This window comes from Saccopteryx leptura, chromosome 4, assembly GCF_036850995.1.
Source record: "Saccopteryx leptura isolate mSacLep1 chromosome 4, mSacLep1_pri_phased_curated, whole genome shotgun sequence".
NCBI classification, from domain to species: domain Eukaryota; kingdom Metazoa; phylum Chordata; class Mammalia; order Chiroptera; family Emballonuridae; genus Saccopteryx; species Saccopteryx leptura.
This window is the reverse complement of record NC_089506.1, coordinates 120903139-120926750: the sequence shown is the minus strand read 5'-3', so window position 1 is coordinate 120926750 and position 23612 is coordinate 120903139. Positions and strand designations below refer to the sequence as shown.

Sequence of the window (23612 nt, the reverse complement as noted above, 5' to 3'; positions counted from 1 at the left end):
GTTTGAGTTGAATAAGATGCCCTTGTGTGCCTTCCAATTTCTTGGCAATAAAGACTAATTAATTAGGAAAATAGTCTATGAAGAAGACTTTTTTTTTCTGTTTGTTCATTTTATAAACCTTTTTCTTTTTCTTTTTTTTTTTTTTAAACACAATGCATTTCTTTTTTTTTTTTTTAATTTTTTTTTTAAGATTTTATTTATTCATTATAGAGAGGGGACAGAGAAAGAGAGAGAGAGAGAGAGAGAGAAGGGGGGAGGAGCAGGAAGCATCAACTCCCATATGTGCCTTGACCAGGCAAGCCCAGGGTTTTGAACCGGCAACCTCAGCATTTCCAGGTTGACGCTTTATCCACTGCGCCACCACAGGTCAGGCAACCTTTTTCTTTCTTGGATCAGTGAACAGAGCTCAGTGCAACTTAACCGCTGCTCTTCAGTAGAGCCAGGATAGCTCTCTCTCCAGATGCCATGCCTTGCTGTTGACCTTGTGAGGCACATGGTTAGTCAGCCGCCTCCATCAGACCTGAACTTCACAATAGGGCTGCAGGTCTCCAGACCTACCTATTAAGACTAGCCATTCTTCAAGGTGGCAGAGTGGCCCAGAGCCCTTGGGAGGCCCAGCAGGTGCTGAGTGAGAATAGGCAAGCTGCAAACTTCTGGAATTCAGGGATGGCTTGCGCCATGGGCTGCTACTGTGGCCTGGAGATGTAGGCTGTACCAGCACGGGTGCCACAGGTGAACTGAGGTCATCATGGCTGCCCAAGGCTAGGGAAAGGTAATCATTCCTAGAGAGGGGCAGGTACTCAAGGCAGCGTTGACCTGAGGTCCCCTCTGTGTTGCCTGTCTTGCCATCTAGTTTTGGGAACCCTATTCTCTCAATACAGGCAGAGTTTGTTGGTTTGAGTTGCTTCCTCTGGACTCTTCCTGTAAAATGCCCAAGAGGAATAGCCAGCACCTTTTCTGCTTGTTCTGCTCTAGTTAGGCAAGCCTTGGTCACTTTCTCTCCAGGCAAACCTTCAGCATTTCTTTTTATCAGACTTGCTGGGCAGACCCACAGCCCAGAGAGAGCCTTCTCCAGACTGCCCTGTGGATTCCTGGGGTTGTTGCTGCTACTTTCCTTACTTTTTCAGCATGGCTACTAGAAAATTTAGAACTACAGATGTCAATTGCATTTGTAGCTCATGTTTTAATTCTGTTAGACATCTCTGACCTAGAGTCTGGGCTGAGCCCCAAATTTCAGGGGCACCTGAAGACAGATGAAGTCTCGTTTTCTAACTACCCTCCCCACCAGCCCTTGTCCTTGCATCCCAGCTGGTTGAGGGACCTTTGCTCCTCAGCGAGCCAAGGAGGGTAAGGCAAGAGGTTATCAGGCAGCTTGGCTCCAACGATCTGGTGGCAGAGCTTTTGCACAAACAGAGGGCAATTTCCTGAGATGGCAAAGCTTGTTCAGATCTGGGAGCATATGGGAGCCTGGCAGGTTATGGCTCCCAGGGCAAAGTAGGAAATTGCCACCATCTGCTTCAGCAGGGAGAGGAATGCCCTTCCCCTCATGAGCCCTGTGAGCTGGAGGATAGTGGATAGCTTAAGCTCTGTAACCTTATCCAAGTGTCACCCTATTGCCTAACTGCATGGGTGCGTACATTGCATGTATGCATGCATTGTGTGCGTGCATGCATGGCAGCCTCAGAGCCAGAAGCTGTATTGCTTTCAGCTCTGATCGCGGCCTGCTCTAGCCTGAGGTCTCATGAACTCTAAGTAGCCCGCATCAGCCTGCCTGAAAGTTCTAGGCCAGGGGATGTGAGCAACCTGCCGCTCAAAGTCATAGCTGGTTAGTGCTGGAGGGAAACTTGGGATCAAGTGACCTCAACCTCTCAATCCACAGAGAAAGCAAATGCCAGGTGAGTGGAAGGGCCTGGGGCAGGACAAGAAGCCAGGTCCTGGGCCTCCTGCCTGGTTCAAAAGGAAGAGACAGGTCAGGGGTAAAGCCTAGGGAGGCTGAAAGTCAGGGCCTGGCCCAGCTTCTAGATCAGAGCTGTTGGACAGAACTATAACATAAGTCACAAACACAAGCAACATCTGTAGTTTTAAATTTTCTAGTAGCCACATTAAAAACGTAAGAAGCAACAGGTGAAATTAATTTAAAAAAATACATTTTATTTAACTTTCTCTAAAATATTTTGACATGTAATCGATATAAAACATTATTGAAATGTTATACATCCTTTTCATAGGAAGTTTTGAAATCTGGTGTGAAATTTACATTCAACAGCGCATCTCAGATCACACTGGCTATATTTCAAATGCTCAAGAGCCACACAGGGCTCATGGCTGCTGTGTGGGACAGCACAGGTCCATTCCTAACTTCTAAATAAGTCTTTTTTCTTTTTCTTTCTTTTTTTTTTTTTGGTCACATTTTAAAACCCTATGTCTTTTTTTGTCTTTTGGGGGACAGGACACTGCCACCTGAGTAGGAACGTCCCTCAGTGAGTGGAGGCCTCCTCAGACTGGCTGTTCCTGCCTGCTGCAGGTTGGCCCCTATCGAGGACTGGGTCCTGATTTGCTCAGGCATTAGACAGTCACGCCAGGAATTCAGCTCTAGTTTTCCTTGCGGGTGAATCAGCCCTAGTCTCTGGGGCGTGTGAGGGCCCTGTGGCACTCATTTCCAGGAGGGCTTCTGCCCTAGTCTCCGGGGCGTGTGAGGCCCCTGTGGCACTCATTTCCAGGAGGGCTTCTGCTCTGCAAACGAGGCAAAGATCAAATGTTCCAGAGACCAACCTGGCTGTCTTTCATCACCTGCCTTCCACTGGGGGGCTGCAGCCTTCTCCCCTGTCCAGCTCAAAGGGGCCTTTCCTAGCTGCTCCTGCTCCAGGGATGGAGTGTGGACATTGTCTTCCCACTGGGTCCCTACCTCCGATGGTCACCACCTCCAAGGAAGGGGCCTCGAGTCCCCAGGGAGGCAGGACAGTGGGTTGAGGGCTGCCTCTCCAGTCTCGGCTCTTCCAGTCATTGCCTAACCTCAAAAATAAGGAAGTGTGCTGACTAGTTTTGGATGAGAGGCCTGTGGATAGGGCTGGCTCCTGGATCCTGCAGTCATTTCAACAAATGGCCCCTTTCTGAGAACAGTTGATTGTAGGCATGCTACTTGTGGTTAGAAGAAAATTGTCATCTAGGAACAAAGTGAAAAGAGAGGCCAGGGCTGAGTAGCCTCTGGGCCCCACCTTCCATCTCATCCCACTGCAGCCAGTGGGGGGCGAACAATGGACACTGCTTCCACATCCCTACTGCTGCTTGTCCTGTCCAGGACTCTTGCTACCCTCCCACCCACCCCACTGCCACTATCAGCCCCCCCCAGCTCTGATGGGTGACTCCTCTCTCCCCCTCCAGGGCCAAATTTAGGGGCTTGTCTATAAGATGCAGAAACTCGCGCCTTTTCTGTCACACTGGGGCATGTGGCCAAACTCAGGGCTCTGTCCCTGTCTCTCTTCTCCAGATGTTTTCTGCCCTCAGCTAGGCCTGCCAGGATGTCCCAGTGCTCCAAACCCAGTGGAACTCATTCCTCCTCTTGCTCCCTTCAAACCCTCCTTCCAGCAAAATGGTAGAAGGGGCTTCTTAAACTGGGCCATAAAAATAAGTGCCTGAAAACGGAGGGGGACACATTCCGTTGAAGACCTTGGGACCACCACAGAAGAAGGCAGCTATCAAGATGACCTTTCTGGTCTGACCAGGCTGTGGCACAGTGAATAAGGCATCGGACTGGGATGTGGAGCACCCAGGTTCGAAACCTCGAGGTCACCGGCTTGAGCGAGGGGTTGCTGGCTTGAGCGTGGGATCACAGACATGACCCCATGATCCCTGGCTTGAGCCCAAAGGTCGCTGTCTTGAGCAAGGGGTCACTTGCTCTTCTGTAGCCCCCAGTCAAGGCACATATGAGAAAGCAGTCAATGAACAACTAAGGTGTTGCAACAAAGAATTGATGCTTCTCATCTCTCTCCTTTCCTGTCTGTCCCTATCTGTCCGTCTCTCTGACTCTCTCTGTAAAAAAACAAAAACAAAAAAAATGCCGTTTTTGGCACTCAACATGAGGAAAAGTCCAATAAACGGGCACCTGTGTCAGTCACTCCATCTGACTTCACAAAAGTCACCAGGGGCCACTTCTGGAGAACAGAGTCTGGAGAGGCAGGAAAACCCAAGCACAGTTGTTTACCAGGGGCTCGGTAGAAGCCCCTAAAAACTAACACTAGGAGTCCTTGGGGGAGGGGTCCAGGGGAGTCCTGGCCCCTCTGGAGCTGGCCTGAGACTCTTCTGAGGATTCCAGTCATGCATGTCCCACTGCTTCTGGCCCTGGAGTCGCGGACAGGCAGGACAAACGAGCCAGCCACGAAGATGGGGTGGTGGGACTGCTGACTCAAGCTCTGAGAAGGTAGCTGGTGGTACCCACTTTTAAAATGTACCTTGTGTGTTGGGCAGATAAAATGTATTATGCTCACTTTGTTAAAGATAACAGGAGGAGGCTGTCGCCCAGGTGATATTAATGTGTGTTAGGGTGGGCTAAAGGCAGGCAGAATCCTTTAGCCTGGGGCTTGGTTTTGGGATTAAGCCTTTCCTACCCTTTTTGATGTAGGGCGGTACAATCCTATCATGCCTCAGAGGGTGACTTTGTATTAGAGACTTCCCTGTTTTGTATATTGGATTAAGGGTTTGGATTTCTACACTATAAAATGGGGACGGAATGAGAGTTTGCTCTCTTGGTTCCTGAGGTTAGCATGAGAGAGCAGAGAAAGTAGAGCCAGCAGCGGAAGGAGGCCACGTGGAGTAGGCCAGGAGAAGCAGCCAAGATGGCGGAGTACTGAGTGAGATGCCAGTCTGTGTAGAGTTTGTATCTGGGATAAGGAAGGAGATGGGGAACTGAGGAGAATAAGGTTGGTGAGCTAGAAACCTTTGATTCTAGGAAACTCGGATAAGTCAGTGGCTTTGTGAGCACTGAGTGTGACTGGGTTTTGGAGCCCAGTGTGTATTTTTACTTGCCCGCCGGGTGCAAGGTAGGATTAAAGGTTATGGCCCACCAGTTTTTGGCTCCATGGTTTCTTTACCGACTGTCCGAATCCTATGCGAACCTGCATGGGCCAGAAGGCTGCTGTGACTATGGCCCTGGCCGTGACTCCTGGCTTTACATTGTGCCAGTTGTTTGGGGTGACTTCTCATCATGTAAGAAGAGAACACGAGGCAGAAGCCTAGATGCCCTGGGGGTGGGTGGAGAGCCCGGAGCCAGAGCCTCCTGCCCAGGGTGGGGAGGGGGCGCCTGGCAGAACGCCTGGTAGCCCTCCTGCAGTACTGGCAGGAGGTGTTCATTAGCCTGAGCCTGAGCTCTGAGGCCCAGCCTCTGTCTCCGAGCCTGTGTGTGCATGTGTCTGTCAGTCTGTCTCTGTCAGCCTGGAGCCCTGTCCTTCCTGGGCCCAATTGTTTCCCTAGCTGGGTGTGATCACTGCTGGCTCCCTCTGGGCCTGTGGGTGTGACAAGTCCAAACCTCTGGGAGTCAGACAGGCTTGGGCGCCCCGCCCTCTGGGCTCTGCCCTTTCCTCCCAAACTGGTTGTGCAGGACAGGGTGTGCATGTGGGCAAGTGTGGGTGCATGCGCAGCTGCCAGCCCTCACCTGCAGAGAGGGGCCTCCCAGAAACCGCCTTTCCTCCCCCTGCCTGGTCATCCTACCTCACCAGAGCCCAGCCAAGCTGCCAGCGAGGACATACGCCGTCACCTGCCACCGAGCCCAGCCTGAGCCAGCACCTGCCTTCAACACCATGTTCAAGGGGCTGAGCAAAGGCTCCCAGGGAAAGGGGTCCCCCAAGGGCTCCCCGGCCAAGGGCTCTCCCAGCAAGCACAGCGGGTGAGTGGGGCTGGAGAATGGGGCCAGACAGAGTGGGGCCAGACCCAGGTGCTCCAGCCACCTGGAAGTGCAGCCCAGAGCTTAGGACCAGCCATGTGCTGGCATTTGGTGTCCTGAGGCCAAAGGGCCTGGAGGTGGACTCTCTCCCTGTCCCAGGCCTAGCTCCAGCCCTGGCAAGAGGCCAGAGATAGCTTGGGGCTCCCTGCATTCTGGTGGGTGGGGGCGGGGGAAGAAGGGCTGGGGGTTGGGAGTTGAGGCCACTCTGAAGGAGTCCTGTTGGACAGGGGCTTAAGCACTGCCTTCCTCTGCTGAGACCAGGGGACCAGAATGTCTGGTTCCTGTTCATGGCTCTGCCCCAAAGGCTCTGCTTGGCTGGGATGCCCCTTGGGACCTGGGTACAGGGTGGATAGAAGGCCTGAGGCCAGAAAAGCCGGGAGCTGCGGATGGGGTGCAGCTTTCTCCACGAGGCTGTCGCTGCAGGCCTTGAGAGTTTTGTCCAGAGTTGGGGTGATTTCTTCACCGTGTGGGTGTATTAAGGGGTGCTGTAGGTAAGGGGAATGGCCCGTAGGACCCAGAGCTCCTCAGAGCTTCCGTTGGTTCACCCAGCACCTTGCAGGGCCGGCCAGGCTCCCCAAAGCCCCATGGCATGCAGACAGACTTGACCAGCATCTTCCTGCTCACTACATCAGCCCCCTCTGCAGGATGGGGGTGGCAGTTCACATGGGTGCTGAGGGCGGAAATGAGAATGGAGAAGAAAAGCCTATTATCCTGATAGAGATCAGGATAATGGGTGATAACATGGAGACTGGGATTGTGGATAGACGGGAGGTTGGGCTTTTGAGTAGACAGGAAAGACTGCACTTAAGACTCTCATTGAAGTGACCTGTCCTCCCTGGGGCTCCTGAGCCCTGCCCAGTGTGGAGTGTGCTCCTCCTGGTGGGAGCAGGCCTCCCAGAAGGTCAGACTTAAGGACAGGTACCCAGGGCTCCGAACTCACAGCTCCCCATCCCCAGGCAGCCTATCCTGGTCAGGGCATCTCTATCCACAAGACGGCTCCTCATTCCCATCACATGCAACCCACTTGTTCAACATATACTTACTGCACTCTGCTGTGTGTGCCAAGACTTCTAGGCACTGGGGATGCCCCCGCAAACAGAACTAACAGGCCCCTGCTTTCACAGCACTTACTTCCTAGTAGAGTAAAAACAACACTTACTAGATGCTGATTCTGCACTGGCTCCCTGCTGGACACTTCAGATGGATTCGTTCTCTTAACACAATAAACATGAGGTAGATATTAGCCCCACTTTATAAGTGGGGAACCTCAAGCACAGAGAGGTTAAGTAACTTGCCCATGACCACACAGCAGTAGTGATAGAGAAGAATCAAACTCAGCTGTCTAGTCAGAGTTCTTCCAGACTGGGTTTTTTTTTTTGTTTTTGTTTTTTTGTATTTTTCTGAAGCTGGAAACGGGGAGAGACAGTCAGACAGACTCCCGCATGCGCCGGACCGGGATCCACCCGGCACGCCCACCAGGGGCGATGCTCTGCCCACCAGGGGGCGATGCTCTGCCCCTCCGGGGCACCGCTCTGCCGCAACCAGAGCCACTCTAGCGCCTGGGGCAAAGACCAAGGAGCCATCCCCAGCGCCCGGGCCATCTTTGCTCCAATGGAGCCTCGGCTGCGGGAGGGGAAGAGAGAGACAGAGAGGAAGGAGGGGGTGGGGGTGGAGAAGCAAATGGGCGCTTCTCCTGTGTGCCCTGGCCGGGAATCGAACCCGGGTCCCCCGCACGCCTGGCCCACGCTCTACCGCTGAGCCAACCGGCCAGGGCCGAGACTGGGTTTTTGCTGCACCACGTGGAGGGCTCATCCTTTGATCCCTGGTTCAAGGACCAGCTCTGTGAAGTCTTCCCTTCTCTAAGACTGTGACCTCACAGGGTACTATGTTCTTAAGGCTTAGACCACTCTTCCTTTCATTAGGTCTTCTTGACCCTCTAGGCCCCAGAGAATGAGCTCAAGCATACAATAGGTGCCCTAAAGAAGCTGCTAGATGAGCAAGCCAGGTTCCAATTGGGGCTCAGAACCCGGAAATCTAGAAAATGTTGGGGTGCTTTGGCAATCTCTCGGCCCTGCATGCTTCAGTGCAATGTGGTTCCTCTGGATGGAGCTAGGCATAGGCCAAGTCTGGGGCTGTAGGCGGAGACAGGGCTGGGATGGGAGGAAGTTGGGGTGGGGACATGCTGCTGCTCCCTAGCCCCCAGCCAGCCCAGCTGCCCCTCCCCAAGGCCCAACCATCCTGTCGGGTGTTAGGCTGAGCTGGTGATTCACTCCCTGGGCTGCTGGCCCACCAGGCAGGGCGCTGGGTGGAGTCTGGAATTCACTGCCAGGACAGTGAGGTCAGCCTACTCCACAGTGCCATACACACCTGGGGCTCTCACTTTCTGATGCCTAATTGGAGGCAGAGCTCCCCCCGACAGAGTATCTCAGCCTTCTTCGGGGAGACTAGAGCTCCCCAGACCTTAGATTCTTCCCTCCAGGGCAGTGAGCCTGGCTGGAGGGCAGCATAGGGTTGGGGAGGCAGGGGACCCCACTTGGGTGGGCAGGCCTCTGCCCAAAGGGAACAGAGGTACCTTTTTCAATCATGCTGGCCTCTGTCTCCATCACCCAATAGAACCGCCACCCAGGAGCTGGCCGTGTTAATCTCCCGCATGCAGGCCAATGCTGACCAGGTAGAGAGGAACATCTTAGAGACTCAGAAGAGGCTGCAGCAGGTGAGGCCTGGGGGACAAATAGCAGGTATGGGGGCATGGGAGGCCTATTGACATACCCTGGGATGTCCACTGGTCATGGTAAAGATAGGACAGATGACCTTTGTTCTTCATTGGTCACTTCCCAAACACTGGGAAAGAGGCCTACTGGGCTTCAAACTTGGGGGAGGGTGTCAAAGGGGCTTGGGGGCGTAGGCCTTCCCTGTGTCCTTGACCTTTCCCTGCAGATGCCCTGGGCCTGTCCCTCTGTCAGTGTGGGCTCCAATGTTGGCCAGTGCAGCAGGGTTCCTCAGGGTGGGGCTCGGAGGCAGTGATGGGCAGTGAGGATGCCGACCCACATCCTCAGGACCGGCTGCACAGCAAGCAGAGCCAGGCCCTGCAGCACCAGCAGGAGGCAGGCCGCAGCCTGAAGGAGGCTGAGGTTTTGCTGAAGGACCTTTTCCTGGACGTGGATAAAGCCCGGCGGCTCAAGCACCCGCAGGCTGAGGAGATTGAGAAGGAGTGAGTGGTGTGGTGGCAGGGGCTTGAGCTCAAGGGTGGAGGCAGCGGTGGTTCCAAGGAAGCCCTCTGCCTCGCCCTGACTTCCTGGCTGTCTCCTTGGCAGCATCAAGCAGCTGCACGAGCGGGTGACCCATGAGTGTGCCGAATACCGTGCCCTATATGAGAAGATGGTGCTGCCACCCAATATGGGGCCCAGGGTCGACTGGGCACGGGTGCTGGAGCAGAAACAGGTCAGGGGCCATCCCCAATGTTGAAGACTCCTCAAGGAGCTGGAAGTCACACCCAGCAGTAATCAGAGCAATAGAGTGTCATCAGGGGCCTGACCGTGTGCTTTGACCTGGAGGTGCTTAGGGATCTGGAAAGGGAGAGATGGAGTAGACCATGCAGTCAGGGAAGGCTTCCTGCAAGAGGAGGCTCAGAGCTCTCAGAGAGGTGGAAAGGCTTGGCTAGGATGCAGTAAAATGGTGAGGAGAGAACACTCCAAAAAGAGGGAACAGAAGCTCCTGCCACAGGAAGCCTAGGGTGTGACAGGAAGTGGGGTTTTCTGGGTAAGCAGGCAGATCCAGATCACAGGCAGGCACCCTACCCTCACCCTGAGTGAGGAATTGTGCTTTGACGCCACAACAGAGGGGGTAGTACCATGATGACAATAAAGGGACCATGGGGAGGCCATGCTCAGGCTCTGGCAGCATGGTTGGAGGTGTGCAGGCAGGAGGCACTGAGACCAGGGCTGGAAGGAGTCAGGGAAGAAGGGGAGAGTTTTCAGAGGCTGCGACCCACACCCTGGGCACCAGTGGGATTCAGGGACTGCAGTCGTGGTGATGCCCAGGCCTTAGCTAGGACCGCTGGAGAATGGCAGGTCCCCAATGGTGAAGCTGCTAGCTCTTCACCCAGGATATTCTCCTAGCTTGTCCATCCTCTGCCCAAATGACTAGCTCCACTCCTGCTGATGGGGATGCAGGGCAGGCAAGGGAGGACAGGGATGGCTCCTACCCCTAGGCCCGATGCAGAGCTGAGTGCGGCTCTTCTGCAGAAGCAGACCCACGAGGGTCAGTTCGGGCCAGGCATGGCAGAGCTGGAGCAACAGATTGCTGAACACAACATCCTGCAGAAGGAGATCGACGCCTATGGGCAGCAGCTGCGGAACCTCGTGGGGCCGGTGGGTGAGCCTTCTGCACACGTGTCCCAGTCCTCTTTCTCCCATCAGAGCCTGAACTAGGTCCACTGGCCTCAGGCAAGGGACGAAGAAGGGAGCCCCAGTCAGCCAGGGCATGGGTGTGCTCTCCCCTGTACCTGCCTCTCACTGGGCCTGCATTTTCTCCCCATTGACTGAGGCAGGATGCGACCACCATCAGGAGCCAATACCGGGACCTACTGGTGAGCAGGAGGAAGGGCCCAGCTGGTGGGCTGAGAGCGGGCTGGGCCTGGCTGCCTGCACCCTTGACTGGACTAGTGTTTCTGGGTGTAGCCTGATGACGTGCCTTGCTCCCCTTTCTCTCCACGAGCACAGAAGGCGGCCTCGTGGCGCGGGCAGAGCCTGGGCAGCCTGTACACGCACCTGCAGGGCTGCACGCGCCAGCTGAACACCCTGGCCCAGCAGCAGCAACGAATCCTGCAGCAGGACTGGAGCGACCTCATGGTGGACCCTGTGGGCCTGCGGCAGGAGTATGAGGTCAGGAGGGGAGATTGGGCGGGCGTGGGGGACGAGGGCCTCCTCATACTCAGGCCTGCCTGTGTGCTCCTCTTCCCCAGCACTTCAAGCAGCAGGAGCTGCTCGTTCAGGAGCAGTGTGTGAATCAGCTGGAGGACGACGGGGAGCGCATGATAGAGCTCGGCCATCCCGCCGTGGGACCCATCCAGGTGCCAAGGCCCAGGGACTCCCTGCTTCCTCGGGGACCCCCTTTCCCTCAATTGAGGGCTTCCCAGGGAGGCTGGGGAGAGGGAAAGGGAGACATGGCCCAGGTTGGGGACAGCAAGCAGAGCTAGCCAAGTGGACAGGGTCCAAAGTCTCCATGCTGCTATCCCCAGGTCCACCAGGAGGCCCTAAAGATGGAGTGGCAGAACTTCCTGAACCTGTGCATCTGCCAGGAGAGCCATCTGCAGCACGTTGAGGATTACCGTAGGGTGAACATGTGGGCAGGGCTGGGGGGGCGAGTGCTGGGCAGGAGGAGGGAGTGGGTTGACCACCAGGTCCCTGGCTGGAGCACAGAAGTGCCTGAAGAACACCACAGGACACACTTGCATTATGGGAGACAAGGTGCCTCATAAAATGACAGAGGTGTGTCTCTGTGACTAGGTTCCAGAGGGAAAATAATGTCACAATGACATTCTCAACACAGAGATATCACTCCCAGAAGAGTGAAAATTGGTTCTGAAGAATAAAAAAAAGCCTGACCAGGCGGTGGCACAGTGGATAGACCGTTGGACTGGGATGCCGAGGACCCAGGTTCGAGACCCCCGAGGTCGCCAGCTTGAGCATGGGCTCATCTGGTTTGACCAAAAGCTCACCAGCTTGGACCCAAGGTCACTGGCTCAAGCAAGGGGTTCCTCGGTCTGCTGAAGGCCCGCAGTCAAGGCACATATAAAAAAGCAATCAATGAACAACTAAGGTGTCGCAATGCGCAACAAAAAAACAATTGATGCTTCTCATCTCTCTCCCAACAAAAAAAGATTGATGCTTCTCATCTCTCTCCCTTTCTGTCTGTCTATCCCTGTCTATTCCTCTCTCTGACTCTCTCTCTGTCTCTGTAAAAAAAAAAAAAAAGAATAAAAAAAAGGTGCCACCCTTTTTATGGGTAAATCACAGATATACACAGAAAGGATACACAGCATATCTATGGTGTTAAGATTTCAGCCCTGGCCGGTTGGCTCAATGGTAGAGCGTCGGCCTGGCGTGCAGGAGATCCGGATTCGATTCCCGGCCAGGGCACACAGGAGAAGCGCCCATCTGCTTCTCCACCCCTCCCCCTCTCCTTCCTCTCTGTCTCTCTCTTCCCCTCCCGCAGCCAGGGCTCCATTGGAGCAAGGTTGGCCCAAGCGCTGAGGATGGCTCTGTGGCCTCTGCCTCAGGCGCTAGAATGGCTCTGATTGCGGCAGAGCATCGCCCTCTGGTGGGCGTGCCGGGTGGATCCCGGTCGGGCACATGCGGGAGTCTGTCCGACTGCCTCCTGTTTCCAAAAAAAAAAAAAGAAAAAAGATTTCATGAATGTGGTGGGGATATTAAGAAAGAAGTCTGGATAAACTTCCTTAGAAAATACAAAACTAAAAAGCGTTGAGAAAAATTAATATAATACACAACAGGGACTTTTTGAGGTAACTTTTCACGCAAAATGTTTCATATACATAGAGAGAAACAAATGCCAAGGGGTTTTTTCTTTTTTTCTCTATAACCAATATCACATCGCACCCATCGACAAGAATTTTGTAGTGTCACCAAGCAGTGGGATGTTTCTTTAAAGTACATCCCAGCTTCCACATCTCCGATACCCACCCCGAGTCCTACCCCAGTCCCAGCCAGGACAAGGGCAGCTGCTGGAGGGAGGCCACAGAGGCAGTGCCCTTCATCTGTGCAGGAAAGACGAAGCCAAAGTGTTCATAACACTAAAGGAAATTAAATTCATTGAACCAAAAAGGCCCCATTTGCAGAGGACTTCAGTTAAGGAGGGCCCACTTCCCCGGTGGAAGGGCCAGCAGTGTGGGGACAAGTGGAAGTTTGGGTTTAGCCGGTTTGCATTTAGCTGTTTTTCTGGGTTGACTGGCAGTGCCACACCCTGGGCTCTGCTTGATCACCCACTGACCTCAGTTCCAGGAAGAGGCCGACTCTGTCAGCCAGACCCTGGAAAATCTCAACTCCAGCCTGGATATCCAGTATGGTCCTGCCCCTGAGGGGCTCCCTGGTGGCCCCACAGAGTTATTACGACAGCTAGAGGTGAGACGGCCCCCACCCACCCCACTCTTGGGAATGGGGCCCACCCATGGGTCTGGGCCTCACCACTCCCAGGCATCTAGTCCTGCCTGAGCCCTGGCTTGGGGGATGAGGCCCAGAAGGAAGGGATCACTCTAGCAAGAGGAGGCTGGTCTGTTACCAGCAAGCTCTTCCTCTCCCTGGATCTAGTTTCCTTGCCTGCAATGTGACAGGGTCTCCAGGATTGCTCTGCGGCCACCCCAGTTCCCATTCTGGAGGCCTAGATGATTCTGGGAGCCCCCAGTCACTCCACCCAGCAGACCCCCACATCCTGGGCCCCCAGGGAGGAGCTCCTTTTATTTTGCTGATCTAGACATCTTCATGAAGGCTAGATCCCTGGCTCTCTTGGGGGGTAGGTGTGGGGTGAGCCTGGCATAAGCCCCCACTCTCTGGGACCCCACAGACAGAGGAGAAGAAACTAGCCATGGCTGAGAAGACCATTGGGGACCTACAGCGGCGTTGCCAGGAGTTGGTCCCTCTGCCACAGCGCAGGAACACACCCCAGCCATCTCTGCACGTGGATAGCATTTGTGACTGGGACACAGGAGAAGTACAGGCTCAGCCCTTTTTGCCCCACTTCTACCCATTCCCAGCACCACCCCTGCCCCAGACCTAGTCCTCTCCAATTCCTGCCCCTGCCCAGCTCCTGTCCCTATACCTGTCCCTTAACCTGTCCCCATCCCTGTCCCCATCCCGTCCCCATCTCCAATCCCTACTCTAGCTTGGCTTCGGCCCCTTCTCTGGCCCCTGCCCCTCAACCTACATGAGCCCCTCCCACCTGCCCCGCAGGCACAGCTGCTGCGGGGTGAGCGGTACACGCTGATGGACAACACTGACCCACACACCTGGGTCATTCAGGGCCTGGGCGGGGAGACCAAGCGTGCCCCAGCTGCCTGCTTCTGTATCCCAGCTCCGGACCCTGAAGCCATAAACAGGGTCTCCAAGTGGGTCTGCCTGGGGTGCCTCAGGGGCAGGGGGCAGGCTATGGGGACTGGCCCTGTGGGGTTTAAGGCCATTGCCTGACTTTCACCTGGACTAGTGTCTGCGTGGCTTGGGGGGTGGTGGTGAGGAGGGACATCCTTCCCTGATCTCCTCCTCCATCCAGGCTGGCCTCGGAGCTGCAGGCCCTGAAGCAGAAATTGGCCACAGTCCAGAGCCGCCTGAAGGCCAGTGTTGCTGAGCCCTTACAGCCTGGCCAGCAGGGTACCAAGGGCTGGCTGGGGTGTGGGGTGGGAGGTTACTGGGATAAAGGGAGTAGACTCCTACTGTGGCCGCTCCTGGTGGGCAAGGCTGGCCTGGGCTAGGGATGTCTGCTCTGCAGATTCCATCTCCCGGGTTGGCAAGTCCCTGGAGCTGTCCTTCCCTCAGGCCTGGCCCTGCCCCTTCGCGCCCTAGCCCACACAGGACCCTCTGCGGGCACTCAGGGGGTAGCTAGCCCCTCAGGTGGACGGGCAGGTGCAAGGTCGGCCCTAGAGCCTCACAGGCACCCTGTGCCCCAGCTATGACTGGCTCAGCCACAGCCGACCCACAAGCCCAGAAGCTCCTGACACAGATGATGCGGCTGGACAGGGACCTGGGGCAGATAGAGAAGCAGTTGCTGGCCTGGGCCCGGGCCCCACTGAGCCGCAGCACACTGCTGGAGGACCTGGAGGGTCGCATCCGAAGCCACAAGGTGGGCGAGCCAGGGCAACTGGGTAAGACATGGCCCTGCCCTGGGGGAGCACAGAACAAGATGAGACAAGCGTGGGAGCAGCCACAGGCCCCAAGGTTGATGAAAGGTCCAGGATGCACACAAACTGGTTCCTATCCTGGCTCCTCTGCTGACCAGCTCTGTGACCTTGGGCAATTCACTTAACCTCTTTGGGCCTTGGTTTCCTCATCTCTGAAAACAGGTACTATAATGCCCTATTCATTTGGTTATCAGAAGGATAAAGTGTAGTAAGGCCTGGGAAGATTCTAAAGGGGCAAGACTCAAAGTAAACACCCAGTCACCCAGACCCAGGAGGTGTCCTGGGAGGCACAGGAAGGCAGCAAGAAAGCCTGAAGTGTCTTCAGGGTGATTTCTCAGGGAAGCTGGGGGCGGAGTGTGCAGGGATGGGGGTGGGCAGCAGCCTCCCTGGAGAGGCTGCAGAGTAAACAAAAGAACAGTGAAAGCCTGTCCCTTCCTCACACCTGGGGTGGGATTAGGGGTGGCAATTTGGGTTATACCCTTCTGAACAGGTTTCTATTCAAATATGTTGTTTGGGTTTGGTTTTTAAAATTAAGGTCATGTTGTTTTCAAATTGCTGTGCGTCTGTGACTTTCACTGAATAATACACCGCAAGTAGAAGGAGGCAGCATTTCAGCTGGGTCAGAGGGTAGGCAGGGCAGGAAGGCTCCCAGGAGAGAAAGGTGACCTTGAGGTGCTGCAGGCTGGGTCCTGAGATGCCTTCAAGTGGAGATGAGCATGCAGGTTGTCTATCAGGGCATGCACTGGGTGCTCCCTGTGGGACTGGGAGGGGAATCCCTCTGCTGACTCCAGGGGACGCTCTGAATCTGACAGGGCTCTGGGCTGTTAGACCCTGTGGTAAGGCACTGGTTGGGACATGACAGCTCTCTTGGGCCCAAGCAATCCCCAAATAGATCCTTGGGTTTGAAGTCACAGCCCCCACCCCATCAGGGATGTTAGGGGTCCACAGAAGTCCAGTTAGACTGGAAGGGGGTGGACTATGGTACAGTGTTGGCACCTATGACTTATGGAACAGATGTATGAAAAATTATTTTAAAAATGAACCAAATAACCCCAAGTGAATGGAGTAAGTGCCTTGTTGCCTGACCTGCGATGGGGCAGGGGACTGAAGGTTTGTGGGCATGATCATGACATGAAGACCACAGTGGGCAACCGAGTACCTGGTGCCATTGAGCTCCTGACATGCACAGTCTCATTTCATCCCTCCATCAATCATTCCTCAGATGAGGAAACTGAGGTTCAGAAAGGTTCACTTGCCCAAGGTCATCCATATGGGGAGTAATGGGGCCAGGACTGTTCCCAGATCTCTAGCCTGGGCCTGAAACATACCCATCACACTCTCAGGCTTGTGAACAGTTAGGTAGATCTGGCAGAAGGGCTGTTTGAAACCCCTCTGCCCAGAACACAGATCCCTGACCCCTGCCCTGCCCCAGGACACAGCCCAGCAGCTGCAAAGCCTGGGAGTAGAGAAGGAGGCAGCGCAGCAGGAGTGTGAAGTGTTCCTGTCGGTGCGGCCCCTGGGCCCTGCTGCCCTGCACCTGCCTGTGGCCCTCAACAACCTCAAGAACAAGTACAGTGATGTACAGGTTCTCTGCAGCCTCTATTGGGAGAAGTGAGTGCTCTGGGAACAACAAGAGGGGACCACTGGGTGGGGCAGCAGGAGTGTGGCCAAGGGGGTGACTGACAGCTCTGCCTCCCCTGCTGCAGAGCCAAGGCTGCCCTGGGTCTGGAACGGCAGATCCAGGATACAGACAGGGTCATCCGAGGTTTCGAGTCCACACTGGCACAGGAGGCCCCCATCCCTGCTGGCCCGGGTGCCCTGCAGGAGAGGGTCAATGAACTGCAGGTGAGGGGCCAGGCAGCCTCAGGGCGGGAGGGGTCACAGCCTGAACAAGCTTTTGGGAGCAGGTTGGGAGTTGAGGGTAGATGTGGCATCTCATGTAACCATTGAGGTCTGTCTCACTGTGCCCCCTCCTCCTCCAGCACCAGCGAAGGGAGCTGCTGGAGCAACAGGCCTGTGTACTGGGGCTGCACCGTGAGCTGAAGGCCACCGAGCATGCGTGCAGTGCGCTGCAGAATAACTTCCAGGAGTTCAGCCAAGACCTGCCGCGCCAGCAGCGCCAGGTGCAAGCCCTCACTGACCGCTACCACGCCGTGGGAGACCAGCTGGACCTGCGGTGAGTGCCGGGATCATCAGGGCTCTGGGCACGCCCCCACAGTGCACAGCAGCTGCTGCTGACAAGCTATGTGATGTTGGACTGGAGACTTCACCTTCTTGAGGCTCAGTTTCCTCACCTCTAAAATGGGATAATAGCCCTGGCCAAGTAGCTCAATTGGTTAGAGCATCATCACAATATGCCAAGGTTGTGGGTTCAGTCCCCAGTCAGGGCACTTAGAAGAGTCAACCAGTGAATAAATAAATCAGTAGAATAAATCGATGTTTCTCTCTCTCTCCCCCTTCCTCTATTTCTAAAACCAATAAATAAAAAAAAATTAAATAAATAAATAAAATGGGATAATAGCAGCACTTAACCTCCAGAATAGTACCTGGCAGAGACTGACCCATCTATGAGTGCCCAGGTCTCCCTGACTGGTGGTGGTGCCGTGGATAGAGCGTCAGCCTAGGGTGTTAAGGTCCCAAGTTTGAAACCTGAAGGTCGCCAGATTTGAGTGCGGGGTTGCTGGCTTGAGCAAGGGGTCACTGGCTTGACTTTAGCCCCCCAGTCAAGCAAGTATGAGAAGCAATCAATGAACAACTAAAGTGATACAAATATAGTTGATACTTCTCATCTTTCTCCCTACATGTCTGTCTGCTTCTCTCTTAAAAAAAAGAAAAGAAAGAATGCCCAGGTCCAGCACAGAGTCAGAGATAGGAATCAGTATGGTGGTCACTCAGGCCTCCTGACCTGTCCCAGTGAGGGAGGCAGCCACCAGCCTCCTCTGTGCACCCCTCACTGCAGCTCTCATCTCTGCTCTGGGTCTCATCTTATGCAGGGAGAAGATGGTGCAGGATGCCGGCCTCACCTACCAGCAGTTTAAGAACTGCAGGGACAACTTGAGCTCCTGGCTGGAGCACCTGCCCCACAACCAGGTGCGGCCCAGCGACGGGCCCAGCCAGATCGCCTACAAGCTGCAGGTGCAGAAGGTGAGGAGTTGGGGCTTTAGGTGATATGGGGGTAGGTCTGGCCCCTGCCCAGAGCTGGGGCCTCAAGCCACATCTACCTCCCTGGCAGCCTGTCTCCCCCAGGGAGAGCCCCCTGTGTGCTTCTGGTCCCCTAGTGGCCAGTGTTCCAAAAGACCTTATAGCTCAGACCATAGAGGTCTTGGGTCATCATCAACCTCCCCCAAAATGCTCCACTTTGCTCCCAGCAATGGCCAACCCATCACTGTGGTCCTAGGTGGGCAGTGGGCTCTATGCTTCTGGTAGTTCCACTCCTACTGCATTCTCTTCCTCATACTTGCCCGGCCCCTACTATGTACTGGTAATGAGCGAGGGGCTAGGGCACAGCTCAGCTCTCAGGCAGCACAGGCTGGCAGAAGGCCAGAGTGCACAGGTCACGGTGCTGGTAAGTGCTTGGCGGAGAAGCCAGAGTGCTGTGGGAGCTGCTGGCAGGACATGGGTGGGGGGCAGGACAAGCGCTCTAGAAGGAGCCGACATCCAAGCTAAGGCCTGAGGAATAGACAGGGTGGCCAGGTAGAAGGGATGAAATGTCCTAAGCCCAGGCCATGGTGGGTCAGAGAAAGGGAAGGGCAGTTTTGCATAGAAGCCTTCCTGCTCCTGCCTGTGGCCCTGGAGGCCTCTGGCTGGAGGAGAGTCCTGTGAGTGGCGTTGTTGACCCCAATTCTTGCAGAGGCTGCTGCAAGAGGTCCAGGGCCGGGAGTGTGACAGGGCCACGGCATCCTGCCTCTCCCAGGACCTGCAGGTGGCTCTCCGGGTGAGTGGCGTTACTTCTATTGGTCCCTCTTTATCCATCCTCCCTCCCTCCTGCCAATCTCCTGGTTTTTCACCCCAGCTTCCCTCACTGACTGCCAGCCTGTTGTCCTTTCCTCCCTGCTCAGGACTATGAGCTGCAGGCAGACACCTACCGCTGCTCCTTGGAGCCCACCCAGGCAGCATTGGCCCCCAAGAGACCCCAAGTGGCTCCCCTGCAGGAGAGCATCCAGGACCAGGTGAGACAGGACCCAGTGGGCACCAGCTCTGTAGCCTCTGGGGCAGAGCTGACCCTGCCCTCCCCTCGCCTCCCCCTTTGGCCTCTCTAGGAGAAGCAGCTGACAAAGGCCTACACTGAGGCTGTGGCTGTACATCAGCAGCAGCTACAGCAGCTGGAGTTTGCCAGGAAGATGCTAGAGAAGGTATGGGGAGGATGCCCACTCTGTTCCCACCGAGGCAGCCTGGCAGACTTCCTTGACCCCTCCCCCCACTGCAGTCCTGGGGCTCTGCCTCCCCAAGCTCTCTCCCCAGGGGCGCTGCAGGCTGGTCTGCATCTCAGAGGAAGGTCCTGGGGGGTCATTCAGGAGGCTCACGGCTTAGTCACTGCATAGTTCCCCAGTGGGGACAGGAGAAAATCCCTGCATTCTTTAGCCTTAGGACCCAGCAGTGGGCAAGAGGCCACCTACGTTTCCTACCTGGGAGACCAGGAGCCAAAAACTCTCCATGACTCTTGGTGACTGGGCAAGGGACTTGCCAGCTTTTCCTACCCAGACAAGTACTCCAGCATCCCCCAGAGGGGGATGGACCCATTTCTGGGAGCCCTGATGGAAGGGGAAGGGGGAACGGTTGGAAGGGAACACCTGTCCTGTTTGCACGTTCCAGTGCAAACTTGGCCCGAACCCTGCCTTGCATCCTAAGATGATGGGATTAATGGGTCCTCTCAAATCCTGCATCCATGCATTTCAGGTCTTAGTTCCACCTCCAAGAACCTACTGGGAGGGATGTCTCAGGAAGCAGGGAGGGGTCTCTGACCTCAGATGTGAGGAGGAATGGGGTAATTCATTTCTTCCCCTCCCCAGTACTCTCCCCTTCCTCCTCTCTCTCTGCAGAAGGAGCTCAGTGAGGACATCCTGGTGACCCATGATGCACAGCAGCAGTCTGAGGGACCAGCCCAGGCAGAAAGGGAATCTGAGGCCCTGAAGTCTCATCTAGAGGAGGAGAGAAAACGGGTGGCCCGGGTGCAGCACAAGCTGGAGGAGCAGAGAAACCAGCTGCTACAACTGAGGACCCAGCAGCCCTTGGAGAGGCTGGAGGAGAAGGAAGTGGTGGAGTTTTACCGGGACCCCCAGCTGGAGAGCAGCCTGTCCAGGGTGAAGTCCCAGGTGGAGGATGAGGACAGAAAGCGGGCCGGCCTACAGGCAGACCTGGAGGTGATGGCCCAGAAGGTCGTCCAGCTGGAGAGCAAGAGGAAGACCATGCAGCCTCATCTGCTGACCAAAGAGGTGACCCACATAGAGAAGGACCCCAGTCTGGACAGCCAGGCATCCCAGCTCAGCAGTGAGATCCAGCACCTCCAGGGGGAGAACACTGCCATATCAGCCCAGCTGGAGGAGCTGAAGAAGGAGCTGCTGGTCCTTGAGCAGAAGGAGGCGACTGTGAAGGAGAAGGTCCTGGTGAAAGAAGTGGTCAAAGTGGAGAAGGACCTGGAAATGGTCAAGGCAACCCGGGTCCTGAGGCTGCAGATAGAGGAGGATGCCGCACAGAGGAAGAGGGCCGAGGAGGCTGTGGTCCAGCTGCAGGCTCGCATCAAAGACCTGGAGCTGGCAATCAGTACTGTGCAGCCCAAAGTGATCGTGAAGGAGGCAAAAAAGGTGGAGCAGGACCCAGGCCTTGTCAAGGAGACATCCAGGCTGCGGAGCCTCCTGGAGGGGGAGAGGAGTAAGAACGCGATGCTGGCCAAGGAGCTGAAGGAGCTGCAGGACAAGTACAGTGTGGTGGAGAAGCAGAAGCCCAAGATGGAGCTGCAGGAGCGTGTCCACGAGATCTTCCAGGTGGACCTGGAGACGGAGCAGGAGATCGTGCGGCTCAAGGAGGAGCTGCAGGAGACCACCAGCAGGAGGAGCGGTGTGGAGAAGGAGGTAGAGAGGCTCCTGTGTGACCTAGAGGTCCTGCGGGCCCAAAAGCCTCTGGTGGAGTACAAGGAGGTGACGCAGGAGGTGGTCAAGCTCGAGAGGAGCCCAGAGGTGCTGCGGGAAGTCGACCGGCTGAAGGCTCAGCTCAACGAGCTGGTCAACACCAGTGGGCGGGCCCAGGAGCAGCGCATCCGGCTGCAGGGGGAGCGTGATGAGTGGAAGAGGGAGCGCTCCAAGGTGGAGACCAAGGTGGTAAGCAAGGAGGTGGTACGACACGAGAAGGACCCAGTCCTGGAGAAGGAGGCCGAGCGGCTCCGCCAGGAGGTGCGGGAGGCGGCCCAGAAGCGGCGTGCTGCCGAGGACATGGTCTATGAGCTGCAGAACAAGTACCTGCTGCTGGAGCGGAGGCGGCCCAAGGAGAAGGTGGTGATGCAGGAGGTGGTGGTCACCCAGAAGGACCCGAAGCTCCATGAGGACCACAGCCGGCTGAGCCAGAGCCTGGATGAGGAGGTTGGCCGGCGGCGGCAGCTGGAGCGGGAGGTGCAGCAGCTGCTGGCTGGTGTGGAAGAGAAGGAGGGCCTGCTCAGCTTCCAGGAGAACCGTGACAAGAAGCTGGCCGTGGAGAAGGAGCTGCGGCAGCTGACCCTGCGGATCCAGGAACTAGAGAAGCGGCCTCCGGCGGTGCAGGAGAAGATCATCATGGAGGAAGTGGTCAAGCTGGAGAAGGACCCAGGTCTGGAGAAGTCCACGGAAGCCCTGCGGCAAGACCTGGACCAGGAGAAGGCCCAGGTGACGGAGCTGCATCGGGAGTGCAAGAACCTACAGGTCCAGATCGACATCCTCCAGGAAACCAAATCACAAGAGAAGACCATCTACAAGGAAGTGATCAGGGTGGAGAAGGACCCAGTGCTGGAGAGCGAGCGGTCCCGGGTGTGGGAGGCACTCAATAGGGAGCGTGTGGGCCGGAAGGGCCGCGAGGAGGAGGTGCAGCGCCTCCAGGAGCAGATCAATAGGGCTGAGGCACTGAGCAGGACCTGGGCCCGGGAGGAAGCCGAGCTCCGGAAGGCCCAGAACCAGGCGAGCCAGGGGTGCAGGCAGCTGCAGCAGGAGCTGCGGAAGCTGGAGAGGCAGAAGCAGCAGAAGGTGCTGCAGCTGCAGGAGGAGTCAAAGCTGCTCAGCCAGAAGACGGAGAGTGAGCGGCAGAGGGCCACCCAGCAGGGCGAGGAGCTCTCGCAGCTCAAGGCAGCCATCCTCCAGGAGAAGGACCAGATCTACGAGAAGGAGAGGACTCTCCGGGACCTCCACACCAAGGTGAGCCGGGAGGAGCTCAACCAGGAGACCCAGACACGAGAGACCAACCTTTCCACCAAGATATCCATCTTGGAACCCGAGACGGGGAAGGACATGTCCCCGTATGAGGCTTACAAGAAAGGCATCATCAATCGAGGCCAGTACCTCCAGCTGCAGGAGCTCGAGTGTGACTGGGAGGAGGTCACCACCTCTGGCCCCTGTGGGGAGGAGTCAGTGCTCCTGGATCGCAAGAGTGGGAAGCAGTACTCCATTGAGGCCGCCCTGCGCTGCCGGCACATCTCCAAGGAGGAGTACCAGCTCTACAAGAACGGCCACCTCCCCATCTCTGAGTTTGCCCTGCTGGTGGCGGGGGAGACCAAGCCCTGCTCCTCAGTCTCCATCGGCTCCATCATCTCCAAGGCCCCGGTAACTTCCCCAGCCCCTCAGAACACCAGTTACTTCTCTTCCAGCTTCTTTTTCGGGCTTGGCGATGATAGCTTCCCCATTGCCGGGGTCTACGACACAAACACAGATAACAAGTGCACCATCAAGACGGCCATGGCCAAGAACATGCTGGACCCCATCACTGGGCAGAAGCTGCTGGAGGCCCAGGCAGCCACAGGGGGCATTGTGGACCTCCTCAGCCGTGAGCGCTACTCTGTGCACAAGGCCATGGAGAGGGGGCTCATTGAGAACACCTCAACACAGAGGCTGCTCAATGCCCAGAAGGCCTTCACCGGCATCGAGGATCCTGTCACCAAGAAGAGGCTGTCAGTAGGCGAGGCTGTCCAGAAGGGCTGGATGCCCCAGGAGAGCATGTTCCCACACCTGCTGGTGCAGCACCTGACCGGGGGACTCATTGACCCCAAGAGGACAGGCCGCATCCCCCTTCCACAGGCTGTGCACTCCAGAATGATCAGTGAAGAGCTGGCCCAGCTCCTGCAGGATGAGTCCAGCTACGAGAAGGATCTGACAGACCCCATCTCCAAGGAGCGACTGAGCTACAAGGAGGCCATGGGGCGCTGCCGGAAAGACCCCCTCAGCGGCCTGCTGCTCCTCCCAGCTGCGCTGGAGGGGTACCACTGCTCTGGCTCAGCCTCCCCCACCTCACCATTGCGTGCCCTGCGCTGACAGGGGCAGAGTCATGGGAGTGTATGTGAAGGGGACGGTAGGATGCTTGCACCCCGCACCCCAGAGCAGCCTAATGGGCAAGGGAGTGGGTCTTCCTTCTGTCTGATCCCTGTTCTATTATTACTCAATGTTCACGGTGTTGGGCTCCCTCCCCTAACCTTGGTGCCCAGTCCATCTCCAGGCCCGGAGATCAGCAGATCTGCCCCTTCCCCACCCAGTACTTCCAATAAACCAATTCTCCCATTCACATTTGGGAATGCAGAGTGGATTTGCCTGGGTCATGAGCACA

The 23612-nt window shown here is 56.1% G+C and overlaps 1 protein-coding gene across 1 annotated transcript; it reads left to right on the top strand.

The window, feature by feature from the left end:
- Positions 1 to 5622: 5622 nt before the first annotated feature.
- EVPL (envoplakin) lies at positions 5623 to 23570 on the top strand. The gene is made up of 22 exons (XM_066381259.1): positions 5623 to 5878; positions 8549 to 8648; positions 8992 to 9146; positions 9250 to 9376; positions 10180 to 10305; positions 10485 to 10523; positions 10657 to 10818; positions 10899 to 11006; positions 11175 to 11270; positions 12949 to 13074; positions 13514 to 13660; positions 13900 to 14054; positions 14216 to 14313; positions 14610 to 14782; positions 16273 to 16451; positions 16547 to 16685; positions 16823 to 17016; positions 17834 to 17984; positions 18691 to 18774; positions 18899 to 19009; positions 19100 to 19192; positions 19880 to 23570. Exons 1-22 carry the CDS (start codon positions 5793 to 5795, stop codon positions 23321 to 23323), a joined length of 6093 nt encoding a protein of 2030 aa, XP_066237356.1. The 5' UTR covers positions 5623 to 5792; the 3' UTR covers positions 23324 to 23570.
- Positions 23571 to 23612: the final 42 nt, after the last annotated feature.

What these genes read in the sequence shown, in the direction of transcription:
- EVPL (XM_066381259.1), top strand. Translation starts at nt 5,793, where the DNA reads ATGTTCAAGGGGCTGAGCAAAGGCTCCCAGGGAAAGGGGTCCCCCAAG. An exon ending in CTTACAGCCTGGCCAGCAGG is followed by an intron (nt 14,314 to 14,609) that starts GTACCAAGGGCT and finishes CCTGTGCCCCAG; the next exon opens with CTATGACTGGCTCAGCCACA. An exon ending in ACAAGCTGCAGGTGCAGAAG is followed by an intron (nt 17,985 to 18,690) that starts GTGAGGAGTTGG and finishes CAATTCTTGCAG; the next exon opens with AGGCTGCTGCAAGAGGTCCA.